This window comes from Hemiscyllium ocellatum, chromosome 5, assembly GCF_020745735.1.
Source record: "Hemiscyllium ocellatum isolate sHemOce1 chromosome 5, sHemOce1.pat.X.cur, whole genome shotgun sequence".
NCBI classification, from domain to species: Eukaryota; Metazoa; Chordata; class Chondrichthyes; order Orectolobiformes; family Hemiscylliidae; genus Hemiscyllium; species Hemiscyllium ocellatum.
In genome coordinates, this window is record NC_083405.1 from 77728445 (window position 1) to 77743460 (window position 15016).

The following is a 15016-nucleotide window of genomic DNA, read 5'->3' on the forward strand; positions in this document are numbered from 1 at the left end:
ATTGGTTTCTGTTTATAATAACACTCTTGTAATGTACTGCTTATTTAGTGCTCTTTAATTAATAAATCTGTTTGTACATGTTGCTATTTTAAAACACAAAGGCTAATTTGGTTTGCTGCCAGAATAGGTGCGGGGGCCGTAAATCTTAACAAACTAATATCCTTTCAACAAAATGTGGGCAATATGTCAATTCATGTTTCCTGCTTATTTGAATGATTGCTGCATACAGTCAATGCTGTTATTTGGTTACTCACATTGACAGGGGATCAAATATAACTTGATAATACAAGTTAAAGCTAGGCAGCCTTCTTTGCTGAAAGCAAGTCTGTAATTGTTTTTAAGTGCAGAGACACTGGCTGCAGTTGTCACTGTCAGCCATATAGGAAGAGTATCAGAGCTGGGAGATGTTGAAGAATGACATAATTCCTTCCTAACAGCACTGTGGATGCACCTGACCTCAAAGATTTTTCAAAATTCTTTCATGAAATGTCGTCATCATTGGCTAAGCCAAAGCTTATGCCAATCACTAATTGTTCTTGAGAACATGGTGGTGAACTGCCTTCCTGAATTGCTGCGGTCCATGAGATTTAGGGGGGGACACAGTGCTGCTAAGGAGGGAGTTCCAGGATTTGACCAGGCTGCAGTGAAGGAACAGTGATACAGTTTCATTGAGGTTGGTATGTGGTTTTGAAGCAGGTTGGTGGTGCACATTTGCATATTTTATTAAATGGCAGAGAAGGCTTAAGGGCTGAATGACCTACTCCTGTTACTATGTTCCTATCTGTTGCCCTTCTGCTTCTAGGTGGTGGAGGTCACAGGTTTGGAAGATGCTATCATAGAAACCTTGATGAGTTATTGCAGGCTTCAAGAAGGCAGTCACCACCAACTTCTTGAAGAAAATTAAGGGTGGAAAATAAGTGCTAGCCAGCAATGCCCAACTTTTGTGAGTGAATAAATGAGAGTGCTCCAATGCCATTCCTATGCCCAACATCTCCCTAAGTGGTATCCAACATGGACCAGTACTGATTCATCACCTGAAGGTGGGCAGCAGGTGATGATCAGTGGGAAGTTTTCCATGCTAACCTAATGCCATGAGAATTCATGAGGTCTGGAGTCAAACTTAAGGGCAATTCTCTCCCAACTCATTATCATTATGTTGCCACTTCTATTTGTGTCTGTCCTTTAATTGGAATAAGACATACTCAGGATGTAAAGAGAAAGGGACATGGACTGTCAGGTATCATTTGGTGAGTATGATTATAGTGGGCTATTTCTTGGCTGGTCTATGTGACAGGTCTTCTACTTTTAGCACAAGCTCCCAGATGTTTGAGATTTGACAGGGTAGGCTGTGTCGTTGTCATTTTCGATATGTAGTTAACATCAGGTATTTATCTAATATCATTCTATTTTTGCTTTTCTGTAGCAGTTTGACACAACTGTACAACTTGTTAGGCTATCTTAAAGGGCACAGAACCTGACAGATTGTTGTTGCTAAGGATGTTAGTGTACTAGATTCATTTTCACCACAGTCATTTCATGTTTATTGTTAATGAATTGAATTTATTGTCACATGTACCAAGGCACAGTGAAAAGCTTTGTCTTCCGAGCAGTACAGGCAAATCACATATAGCTATGTAAATAATAGGTAAACAGTGGCAAAAATCAAGGTACAGGTATAGGCGAATGCATTCAGTATTCTAACAACAGTAGGGTAGAAACTGTTTCGAAACGTGTGTGTGTGTGTGTGTGTGTGTGTGTGTGTGTGTGTGTGTCTGTTTTTGTTTTTGTTTTTGTTTTTTCAGGCTTCTGTACTTGCTCCCCGATGGAAGAGGTTGTAGAAAAGCATTGCCAGGGTGGGATGGATCTTTGAGAATGCTGGTGGCCTTTCCTTGACAGCGAGCCTGGTAGATGGATTCTATAGATGGGAGGTGGGCCTTTGTGATTGTCCAGGCCTAGTTCACCATTCTCTGTAACCATCTCCAATGTTACAGTTGCAATACCAGGTAGTGATACATCCAGACAGAATGCTCTTGATGGCACACCTGTAAAAGTTGGCAAGGGTAATTGCTGTCATGCCAAACTTTCTCAGCTGCCTGAGGAAGAAGAGACATTGTTGGGCCTTTGTAACCAGTGAGTCCACATGAAGAGTCCAAGAAAGCTTGTTGTTAATGACGACAGAATGTAGGGAAATAGATGGTGACACCTTGCAAAATGTCCATATTACAGAGGAGAAAGTGCTGGATGTCTTGAAATGCATAAAGGTGGATAAATCCCCAGGACCTGATTAGGTGTACCCAAAAACTTTGTAGGAAGCTAAAGAAGTGATTGCTGGGACTCTTGCTGAGAAATTTGTATTATCGATAGTCACAGGTGAGGTGCCAGACGACTGGAGGTTAGCTAACGTGGTGCCACTGTTTAAGAAGGGTGGTAAGGACAAGCCAGGGAACTATAGACCAGTGAGCCTGACGTCGGTGGTGGGCAAGTTGTTGGAGGGAATCCTGAGGGACAGGATGTACATGTATTTGGAAAGGCAAGGACTGATTAGGGATAATCAACAAGGCTTTGTGCATGGGAAATCATGCCTCACAAACTTGATTGAGGTTTTTGAAGAAGTAACAAAGAGGATTAATGAGGGCAGAGTGGTAGATGTGATCTATGGACTTCAGTAAGGCATTCGACAAGGTTCCCTATGGAAGACTGATTAGCAAGGTTAGATCTCATGGAATACAGGGAGAACTAGCCATTTGGTTTCAGAACTGGCTCAAAGGTAGAAGACAGAGGGTGGTGGTGGAGGGTTGTATTTCAGACTGGAGGCTTGTGACCAGTGGAGTGCCACGAGGATCAGTGCTGGGTCCACTACTTTTGGTCATTTACATAAATCATTTGAATGTGAGCATAAGAGGTACAGTTAGTAAGTTTGCAGATGACACCAAAATTAGAAGTGTAGTGGACAGCGAAGAAGGTTACCTCAGATTAAACAGGATCTTGACCAGATGGACTTTAATTCAGATAAATGCGAGGTGCTGCATTTTGGGAAAGCAAATCTTAGCAGGACTTATACACTTAATGGTAAGATCCTAGGGAGTGTTGCTGAACAAAGAGACCGTGGAGTGCAGGTTCATAGCTCCTTGAAACTGGAGTCACAGGTAGATAGGATAGTGAAGAAGGCGTTTGGTATGCTTTCCTTTATTGGTCAGAGTATTGAGTACAGGAGTTGGGAGGTCATGTTGCGGCCATACAAGATGTCGGTTAGGCCACTGTTGGAATATTGCATGCAACTCTGGTCTCCTTCCTATCGGAAAGATGTTGTGAAACTTGAAAGGGTTCAGAAAAGGTTTACAAAGATATTACCAGGGTTGGAACATTTGAGCTGTAGGGGGAGGCTGAACAGGCTGGGGCTGTTTTCCCTGGAGCGTCGGAGGCTGAGGGGTGACCTTATAGAGGTTTACAAAATTATGAGGGGCATGGTTAGGATAAATAGGCAAAGTCCTTTCCCTGGGGTTGGGGAGCCCAGAACTAGAGGGCGTAGGTTTAGGGTGAAAGGGGAAAGATATAAAAGAGACCTAAGGGGCAACTTTTTCAAGCAGATGGTGGTACTTGTATGGAATGAGCTGCCAGAGGAAGTTGTGGAGGCTGATACAATTGCAACATTTAAGAGGTTTATGAATAGGAAGGGTTTGGAGGGATATGGGCTGGGTGCTGGCAGGTGGGACTAGATTGGGTTGGGATATCTGGTCGGCATGGATGGGTTCGAATGAAGGGTCTGTTTCTATGCTGTACATCTCTATGACTCTATGACCACTGCCAGGAGCTTGACATTCTCCACTCATTCCACCTCTGTGCTGTTAATGTGTAGGGGGGTATGAGTAACATCCCACCGAAAGTCAATAATGAGTTCCTTGGTTTTGCTGGCATTGAGAGCTAGGTTGTTCTCAGTGCACCATTTTTCCAGGTCTTCCACCTCCCGTCAAGTCTGTTTCGTCACCACCTGGGATTCGACCGGCTATGGTGATGTCGTCAGCGAACTTGTAAATGGCATTAGTCTGGTATATGGTGATGCAGTCATGGGTATACAATAAGTAGAGTAGGGGGCTGAGTGTACACTCCTGGGGGGCTCCAGTGTTGAATGTTAGTGAGCTTGAAACATTATCCCCAATCTTCACTGATTGTGGCCTGTGAGTCAGGAAACAGGGGATCCAGTTGCAGAGAGTGGGGCATAGTCCAAGCTTACTAAGTTGGAATTTAATTCAGTCATGGGGTTTGAAGTGGTATCCGCAAGGCATTAAACAGGATTTCTGAATGACCAGTCCAATAACAGTATGATCGCACCATGAGTTGTGGTCCACCATTATTTGATTTTACATTTGCAATTACCAAATGAGATATTACTCCTGTGAATATGTTGTGGGAGAGGTGAGAGGCTAAGATATACATGTGATGAAACACCAGACAGGCAGGGTGGGGATCAAGATATGGCATGCCCCCCTGGAGGGCAATGTTGCATGCATTTCTCTGTAGGGACCTCAAGTCCTTAAAGGAGGCACTCTACAAAATACTGCTATACAGACTGAAATGAATGGTTAAATAAACCTGTCAGAAGTCAGTCAATGTTTAAAAGCACAGACAAATTTTGCACCACCTTGGGATAAGGCTTGAATCTGCCCTTGATCAAAATGGTGGCTAATTATGTTAGGTTGTCAGATGCGGCATCATGTACACAATGTCAAATCTTCCATGATGGCACATTAGACAAGTATTAGTTGCCCCATTATCTTGGGTGCTACAGTACACGTTCAGCTTTCTGTCACACAAATACACTTTGTACAATCATTGCTGTGGCTTACAGTGTGCAAAGACGTTTACAGAAATTCATCCTCCAACAAATTAGTAAGATTGCTGACATCCATGTTGGGGAAATCATTGTAGGGATTCTATGTGGAAACAGGCCCTTTGGCCCAACAAGTCCACAGCCACCCAGACCCATTCTCCTACCCCATTACTCTACATTTCCCCTGATTAATGCACCTAACCTACACATCCCTAAACACTATGGGTAATTTAGCATGGCCAGTTCACCGAACCTGCACATCTTTGGACTGTGGGAGCACCCGGAGGAAACCCACTCAGACTCTGAGAGAACTTGCAAACTCCACACAAACAGTTGCCTGAGGCTGGAACCGAACCAGAGTCCCTGGCGCCATGAAACAGCAGTGCAAACCACTGAGCCACCGTGCTGCCAGTGGGTTGTGTCAAAATAAAACTGAGCCTGCTGTCCCTTCACCCTCTCATGCCTGCTATTCCAGCAGTGTGCTTGAATAGCTGCCACACCATTCCTGTAGATGTTGGCAAATTTGATCAAATATGAAAAGCTCTGAACACTTGTCAAATAATTACCGACAGCCACAGTAAATATCAACCAGCAACTAATCTATAAGTATTTGTTGGTGCATTTAATTAGCATTTAGTTCTTTAATTTGAAGATATGGAACAAATATTACATTTCCAAATTTGTGGATGATACACTAAGTGGGAATATATGTTTTGAGGAATATACAAAGTGGCTGCAGGAAAATTAGTGAATAAGCAAGAACATGGCAAATGGAATATAATGCAAAAAAATGTGAGGTTAGTAGGAGGAACAGATGTATAGAGTATTTCCTAAATGGTAAGAAATGTAAAAGTGTGGATGTACAAAGGGATCTAGGAGTTCTTGCTGATTAGTCACTGAAGACTAATATGGAAGTACAGCAAACTATTCTAAAGGCTAATGGAATGTTAGCCTTCATTGCAAGAGAATTTGAGTCAAGGATAATGAAGTCTTGCTTCAGTTGTATAGGAACCTAGTTAACTGCATGTGGAGTAATGTGTACAGTATTGGTCTCCTTATCACAGGAAAGGTATTATTGCCATAGAGGGAGTGCAACGAATGGTCACCAGATTTGTTCCCAGAATGGCAGAATTGTCCTATGAAGATGGATTGGGATAACTGGACTTGCATTCTCTAGATTTTCAGAGAATGAGAGGCAGTGTCAAAACTTACAAAACATTTAAAGGAACAGACCAGGTAGATGCAAGTAAGATGTTTCCCCTGGTTGGAGTGACTAGAATCAAGGAGCATAATTTAAAAATAAGGAAGATGCCACTTAGGTCCCAAATGAGTTTTATTCAGACAGCTGGGTAACCTTTGGAAGTCTCTGCCACAGGCAGTTGTCGAGGCAAAGTTTGGTGATATTTAAAGTAAAAATTGATACATTTCCATCTACCTGTAGTATAGGGTTATGGAGATGGGGTGAGTAAAAGGCATTGAAATGTTTGATCAGCAGTGATCTTATTGAATGGCAAGATGGACTTGATAGACTGAACAGCTTATCCCTTTTCTTCTGTTCCATGATCAATATGACAAATGGCACAACATTTCCACACTGAGAATAGTTATTTTGAAAGTGAAGTTTGTATAATCATATAGTATAGAGAAAAACATTCAACCTTTTGTGCCTGCTCTGGCTTTTTGAGAGAGCTACGCTGTTAGTCCCACTCCTCTGCACTTACCCTTTTGTTTTCTTTTTAAAGTATTCATCCATTTCTCTTTTGAAAATTATTTTTGAATCTTCACCCACCATCCTTTCAGGCATTGGACTCCAGATGAACAGTGAAATTCTTTTTGAAAAAAAAAAGTCCAATTACAAATGCAATTTCAACGCACTAATGGTACAGCAGTCTTTAATGGATCCCTTGTGCTACAGGGCAATAATTTCTCTATCAGGTTATTGATTTTTCCACAAAGTAGGAACACGTAGTGTTGTTCCAAAGACTGTCTAACTGCGGCTAGGGAACTTCTGCACATTACAGATGCCAGTGGGACTGGCTGAATTTGAGAGTGTGCTGCAATAATTAATTTTGCAGTTGTAGGTTAATTCTAGAGGGCAATTAATTTGCCTTTATTCGGTACGTTCAAGGTACATGCATATTGAATCGACTTCCGGCTACACAGAAGCATTGGCTAATTTTCTGTGCAATATTCTGAGCAAATGTTAAACTGCTAGAGTTATTGTATAATAGAACAGAAATAGAAGCTTTTTTCTGTTATTTTATTTAATATATTCAGATTTTAAATATTTATAATATAAAGTAGCAGTATTTTAAAAGATTAGTTTTAGTCACCTTTTCTCTTTCAACATTAAATCCAGTATTTTCATATGCCCAACTATACTTTTATTGGGAATGTAGAACAAATTTTCCTGCAGGCTGATCCCTCTTCTAACTCTTGCTGAGAATGTGTAATAGCGAGAACTGCAGATGCTAAAGGTCAGAGTCTGAAAGTATAGGGCTGGAAAAGCACAGCAGGTCAGGCAGGAGAATCAACATTTTGTACATAAACCCTCCATCAGGAATGTGGAGGGGGAAGGGGGCTGTGGGGGTGGGGCAAGGGAAGGTTGCTGGGAAGGCGGTAGGTAGATGGAGGTTGGGGGTGATGGTGATAGGTCGGAGGGGAGGGTAGAGCAGATAGGTGGGAAGGAAAATGCATAAGTAGGACATGGCAAGAGGGCGGTGCCAAGTTAGTGGGTTGGGTCTAAGATGAGGTAGGGGGAGAGGAGATAAGGTATCAGGTGAGGTCGCCATTGATGCCATGTGGTTGGAGTGTTCCAAAGTGGAAGATGAAGCATCTTTCTCCAGGCATCAGATGGCTTGATGGAGGAGGCCCAGGACTTACACCTCCTTGGTGGAGTGGGAGGGGGAGTTGAAGTGGTTGGCCACAGGGCAATGGAGTTATTTGGTGCATGTCCCCCAGAGATGTTCCCTGATACATTCCTTGAGTTGGTGTCCTGTCTCCCCGATGTAGAGGAGACCGCATCGAGAGCAACGAATGGATGAGGTGTTTGGATGTGCAGGAAAATCTCTGCTAGATATGGAAGGATCCTTTGGGGCCTTGGATAGAGGTGAGGGGGAAGGTGTGGGCGCAAGTTTTACACCTCTTGCGACAGCAAGGTAAAGTGCCAGAAGTGGAGAGTGGGTTGGTGGGGGGTGTGGACCAAACAAGGGAATTGCGGAGGCAATGGTCCCTGCGGAATGCTGATAGGGTTGGGGAGGGAAATATATCTCTGGTGGTAGGGTCTGATTATAGGTGGCAGAAATGGCGGAGAATGATGTGCTGTATCCGGAGATTGGTGGAGGTGGAAGGTAGGGTTCAAGGGCGAAGGTGCGGGAAGTGGTGGTGATATGCTGGAACATGTAATAGGCCATCTAATTATCAAGCCAGCTGGGAAAAAGCGATGTTTGTATGAAAATTTCAACCTGATCTGAGGCCAGTGTTTGTTGTATTTTGTTATTGATTTTTAACATTTTTTTTTCCACTGCCTGCTTGTAATTAGACGTGGTATAGTTTGTTTCAGTATCTGTTCTAGGAACAGTCAAATATTTATCAAGGATTTTTCTCATTGTATTTATCCAGTTACAGCTGCTGGAGATGATGGTGCAGTGGTGATGTCTCTGGCCTGGTATTTCGGAGATGTAAGCTAATTCTCTGGGGCAATGAACTCAAATAAATTCAATTAACTTCCCTTCTCGTTCATGAATTGCTTTATGGGAAGGAAATTTACTATCTGTAAGTTGTATCTGCCATTTACACCACAATAATGTGGTTGACTTTAACTGCTCTCTGAAATGAACTGGCAAACCAGTCAGATCAAGGGCAGTTAGGAAAGGGCAGCAAATGCTGGCCTTGCAATGATGCACACATCTCATGGAGTGTTAAATAAGTGTACGTAGCAAATTCAGTTTCATCGCCTCTGCAAGTAATCAGTCTGTTCAAGCTAAACTGTAGTACAAATGAATAGTTTCATAACAGCAATATAACTGTAATATAATTTTAATTCAATAGATTAAGAATCTAATGACTACCATAAATCCATTGCCAGTTGGCAGAAAAAAAGAACCTCATTTGGTTCACGAATGTCCTTTAGGGAATGAAGTCAGCCATCCTTACCTGGTCTGGCCTACATGTGACTCCAGACCCACAACAAAGTGGTTGACTCACAACTGCCCTCTGGCCAATTAGGGATGGGCAATAAATGCTGCCTAGCCAGCGACACCCTCATCCTGTTGTTACAGAAATTTTTTAAAAACTTAATCTGCCACCATTCCGCCTATTTGTCGAAATCTTTCTGAAGTTCTGCACTAACCTTCTCTCACTTTTATAATGGTTCCAGGTTTAGTATCATATGCATTTTAAATTTCACAGCCTCCAAATGGGATTTGGACTCCTTTTTCATCAGTTCCCAATTCTCTGGATTTCACATCTTGTAACCTTACCATTTAGCTATTATATTGAAGATTAAATATTTGAATGCATGAACGACTCTGGGCTTTTGAATCCAGTAGTGTTGCTATTACATGACCATCTCCCCCTTTTTATTAATAAATAATAACAATTAATTAAATAATGACAATCAATTTCCTTCAAGGTCTAACTGTATAATAGCAATGTTATAATTATTCTGTACTGAATTGTCTGCAACTAGAGGAAGGTATTTTTGACTTTTGTGATTTATGGCGACCTGGGCTCCAGAAATACGGTACATGGGAATTGTCCTGATCAGATCTTTAGAATTTTATGAAATTATTATTCCAATTGACATCTGGCTGTATATATTTTGCAGTATGATTTGAATGTAAAATTATATTTTAAAAGGTATTTACAATTTCAATTGTTGATTTTACTTTATTTTCCTTTTTCAGAATGCAATAGTTTCTTTCAAAGAAATATGTGGCCTGTCCCCAGTTTCTAATCTAATACAGTGCTTTATGGCATTGTCGACATTTCTGAACAATGATAATATACCTATTGTCGTATTGAACCTAAAAGATGATTACCCTTCAATGGAGCCGCAAGGAGTAATCCCAGAAGTCCTGAAGAAAGTCGTTGCTGCATATGATGTTGTAAGTAGCCAACCAAACCTACACCCGTTTCTACATTAAAGTAGGCGATGTTGCGTGTCTTCAGCATTCGGGCACAAAACCTCCACATACGTTTAGGGTACACCATTGACTTTATGTAATGTAATCACATGATTTCCTGCTATCTGTGCAGCACTGTTGAATTATATATAACATTTGATAATTATTTTCACACTTAATGTAAAACATATCTATTCACTGCAGGTGTCAAAAATAAATACTTTATTGTTGTGAGTTAATGAAGCGACGTGCTTGACCTTTATTTGCCCCTGGAATGGGCTAGCAAGCAACTCTGGTTGTATCAAAACGTCCACAAAGCCAAAAGAAAAGAAAACAATCAGACAGACCATATACGTTGATCTCAGCATCAGAAATGACATTAGCAAACCCAGTCCTGTCAACTGTGCACAGTCCTCCTAACATTTGGGGACATGCACCAAAATTGGAGAGCTATCCCACGGATGTGTTAAACAACAGTATGAAGTGGCTGTATTTACGGAATCATACCTTGCAATGTCCTGGACGTGACCATCAGATTCCCAGACTATGTTCTGTTCCACAGGCAGGGCAGACTCACCAGAGATGATAGGACAATGGTAAGTCAGGAAGGGGTTACTCTAGGAGTCCTCAATATTTACTCCACAAAATCTCATGGCATTAAGTCAAACATGGATGAAGAAATGTCCTGTTCATTACCACTATCACCATTCATTAGCTGCTGAATTAGTATTCTCTCATGTTGAACTCCACTTTGTAAACACTGAGGATAGCTAGGGCACAGATTGTATAGAATAATTGGGGGATTTCACTGTCTGTCCTCGAGTGGACATTACCTATTGCATTCTTAAAGGCATAGCTGCTCAATTGCATCTTCAGCAGATGGTGAAGCAACCAACAGGAGAGAAAAAAAAATCACTTTGTCACCGATGCTAGTGATAGTGTTGGGAGGAATAACCACTACGTAGTCTTTGTGATCCATCTTGTAGATCCAACTTCTGATTGAGGATACCATCCATTGTATTTTGTGAAATTATCATTGTGCTGGTGGGATAGACTTTGAACAAATTTAGCAATTCCATGAGATGCTGTACATCAGCAGCAGAATTTTATTCAACTACAATGTGTAAGCTCATGGCACAGTATATCCCTCACCCTTCCATAACCATCAAATCAGGAGATCAATGCTGTTTCAAGGAAGAAAGCAAGATAGCATGCCAAGAGCAACAACAAGCATATGTGAAACCGTGGTGTCAACTTGGTGATGCTACAACACAGGACTAGTTGCATGACTGTTATGACTGTATTGGGGTAAATCCCTCTGCTCATTTAAACCTGACACACACACAAGCTACCCTAGTGCCGTACTCTGTTAAATTTCGAGAGGCAAAGAACTATTCCAGATTTCACTATTTGGAATAAAAGTTAACAATTTTGTTCTTTAAGTCCAACAGAGAACATTAAAACCACAATTATTTACAACTCCTTTCTCTTAATCTCCTTTATCTTCTACCTCCCACTCTACAATACTGGTCTGATTTTAGAAAAAAATCCTGATTAAGATTTACAAAAAATAATCATGTTTCAAAACCAGCCAGTTTTGTCGATTCTCATTTGGAGATTTTCCTCTGTATTTTCCTGCATTGTCTTTTCTTCGGTCTTCTGCTGCACAACTTTTCATATGGACAGGTACCTTTCAGAGAACTGTTCGGCTAGCAGTCTGATGTTGTTGGTGCTCTTTGCAGTTTTCCCTCTAACTGTTCAAAGTGTCTCATTTTATACATCAAAACATTGGATCATTTCATTGGTTTGTTGTTATTTCAAACAGTAAAATTCAATTTTGATTGGATTTTGGTCTCTGAGGCATAATTTAAAATAGCTGAATTTGAATTTGTTTTTGTACAATGGAAACACATCACCAGCTATTTATGCCAACCAAATGTTGCATTTTTAAATTATTCAGCACACTGTGTGCTTTTAGTCCTTGCCAGCTTCCTCTCTCAAAGGTGCAGTACACCTTCATAACAATGACAACCAGTGAAAGTAGCATGCAGTAGACAAACCTGTAGCCAGTAGATGAGCTCTAAGGTCTGCAGTCCTGCCACATCCAGTCATGAATGGTGGTGGACAACTAATGAGCTAACAGGAGGAGAAGGATCCACAAATATTCTCATCTTTATCCTCAGTGATCAGCACATTAGTGCAAAGGACAAGGGTGAACTATTTGCATCCATCTTTTCTCTCTCATCCTGCAATTATCAACCAATGTGATTCCGACCATATGATATCAAGAAATAGCTAAAGGCACAGGATATTACAAAGGCTACAGGCTCTGACAACATTTTGGCAGCCATACTAAAGGCTTATGCTTCAGAATGTGCTGCACCACTAGCCAAGCTGTTCAGTACAGCTCCAACATTGGCGTCCTCCTGACAGTGTGGAAAATTGCCCAGATGTATCCTGAATGCAAAAAGCAGAATAAGTCCAATGTGGCTAATTTACTACCCTGTCAATCTATTCTCGTCATCAGAAAATTGAAGGAATGCTATCAAGCAGAAGTTGCAAAAGAATAACCTGCTCACTGATGGTCGCCACTCAGCTCCTGACATCATGAAAACCATGCACAAATGAACTGAACCAGAGGTGATATTAAGGCCACATTTGACCAATTGTGTCAATCAAGGAGCCCTCGCAAAATTGGAGTCGTTGGGAATTGAGGGAGAACTTTCTGCAGGTTTAAGCTAAATTTAGAACAAAGGAAGATTGTCACAATTGTTGGAAGGCATTCATCTCAGCTCCAGGACATCTCCACTCAAGGTAGTGCCTTGGGTCCAACAATCTTCAGCTGCTTCAATTCCTCCTTTCCATTATAAGGTCAGAAATCAGGATGTTCACCAATGCTTGCACAACGTTAGCATCATTCACAATTCCTCAGATACAGAAGTAGTCCATGTCCATTTGCAGCAATTGTTAAGTGGCAAGTAAAACAGCCATAGAAGTGCCAAGCAATGATCATCTCCAACAAGAGAAAATCTAACCACAGCCCTTTAAAATTCAAAGGTATTATCAATGCTAAATTTCTTACTGTCATCATCCTCGAGTTACCAGTGACCAGAAACTAAACTGTGCCATTTAAATACTGTGGCTATAAGAGCAGGTCAAAGCTAACCACCTATCTCCACACTGTCCACCATCTATAAAGCCTAAGTCAGGAATATGCAGAGGAACCTTGATTATCGGAAGAACACAGGCGGGGAGCATTTTGTTTGGTTAATTGAATGCTGGATAACATAATTTAGCCAAGCATCAGGATCTTGCAATCTTGCCAGATAATCTGATATTTGGATAATCAAATACTGAATAATCGAGGTTCCTCTGTGATTGAATCCTCTCATCTTACCTTGATGAGTTCAACTTCGACAACACTCAAGAATTTAAACAGCATTCAGCAGAATGCTGCCTGCATGATTGGCAGCCTGTCCACCATCTAGAAGGTGTTCACTCTGTTCTTCCCCAACACACAGTGGCAGTAGTATGTCCTGTTTGCAAAATGTGCAGCAATAACCGATCAAGGCACATTCAAAAGCACCATCCAAACAGCAAATTCTATTATCTGAAAGAAAAGGGTAACAAATGATTATGAACACCTGTTGCCCTCCAGACCATAACCATCCTGTCTTGGAACTATTTTGCCATTTCATTATTGTCACTTGGTCACAATCCTGGAATGACCATCGTAATAACACCATAGGTGTCCTTCACCCCAACAATTGCAGTGGTTTAAGAAAGCAACTCCCCATTACATTCTCCAGAATAATTGAGTACAGGCAATAACTGGTGGCCTAGGCAACATCCCAGAAATAAATGAAAAAAATAACAATTGCATACCTGAATAAACCTGGACCAAATATGAAAATGTGACTGGTTTCCAGGGTGATGTGCCCATTGGATTAGAGTTGGCCTTGATTAGCCTCAATCTAGGGCAATGTGTGAAAAGAAATGCATGGCTATGGGGTGGCCGCTGCACCCACCTGCGCACTTCTCTCTGACTTTCTGACCTTTTCCCATGTTTGCCACCACATGGGGCCCAACCAAAAAGCACTTGTTTTCTTGCCATGTAGACTACTGAAATCTGGGCATCCAGCAGTGATCTCCAGGATCCAGAAGTTGCTGTTCTTTGATTTCAGTATTGTCGTACAGGATTTCACATTCAAGGGCTTGTGATTTAATGGAAAGATTTTAAGTGGTCTATTTGAACATGATCTAGTGAGCTTTCTTATTGTGGGTGTGTGGAGCCTGTCATCTGAAGATGTCCACCCCCATACTTAGTGCGTGGTAAATTTCAGCCAAAGTTTCTATGCACTTAACTGCAGTTGAGTGCTCTATTAAATACTGTATCACACTGACTTTGAGACACTATTTGCAGACTACATCTTACTGCAGATTGGGTGATGGGTAGACATATCAGTGTTCGGTTTAAGTTAAACTGAGTTCCAAGTACCCCTATTTGCACATGTTAATGAGACTTGTGATTAATTATAATTGTTTTCATGGTCACTGCACTAAGTTTGTATGTTTTCTCATTAACAACTTTAGCCTCCATCAATATTTGTCTACTCATCCTGCAGTATAATTAGAAACATCAAGCAACTAAGCTAAAACCAAGAACTGTGAATAACCATCTGAAACAAGAACAAAAATTGCTGAAGAAGCTCAGCAGGTCTGACAGCATCTGTGGAGAGTGAAAAGAAATGACATTTTGAGTCTGGTGACCCTTCTTCAGAACTGATAGTGTATGCTATATATGCAAGTGACAGGGACTGTTGGTTGTGGGGGATAGGAGTGTTTGGGAAAAGAGTGAGCAGATAGGAGAGGTTGGAGCCCAGAGAGAGAAAGACAAAATTAGGCAGGCAACAGGGTGATTTGATATTAAGCCAGGGAAGAAGAAAACCTGATAACTGGGACCATTAGAAGGTAAAAATGGGTTGGCTGTTCTGAGTGCAGCCCATCTCATGACAGGGCCTGGGGTGTGAGGATGGACAAAAGACATGGAATTAGGTGTTCA

General features: G+C 41.4%; 1 protein-coding gene across 1 annotated transcript in view; it reads left to right on the plus strand.

The window, feature by feature from the left end:
• Window positions 1-15016, plus strand: part of LOC132815750 (inactive phospholipase C-like protein 2) — a 278675-nt gene that overhangs the window by 197800 nt on the left and 65859 nt on the right. The window contains exon 3 of the mRNA XM_060824874.1: window positions 9736-9936. Coding sequence (XP_060680857.1) covers window positions 9736-9936 — 201 coding nt within the window. The remainder of the gene's footprint in view (window positions 1-9735; window positions 9937-15016) is intronic.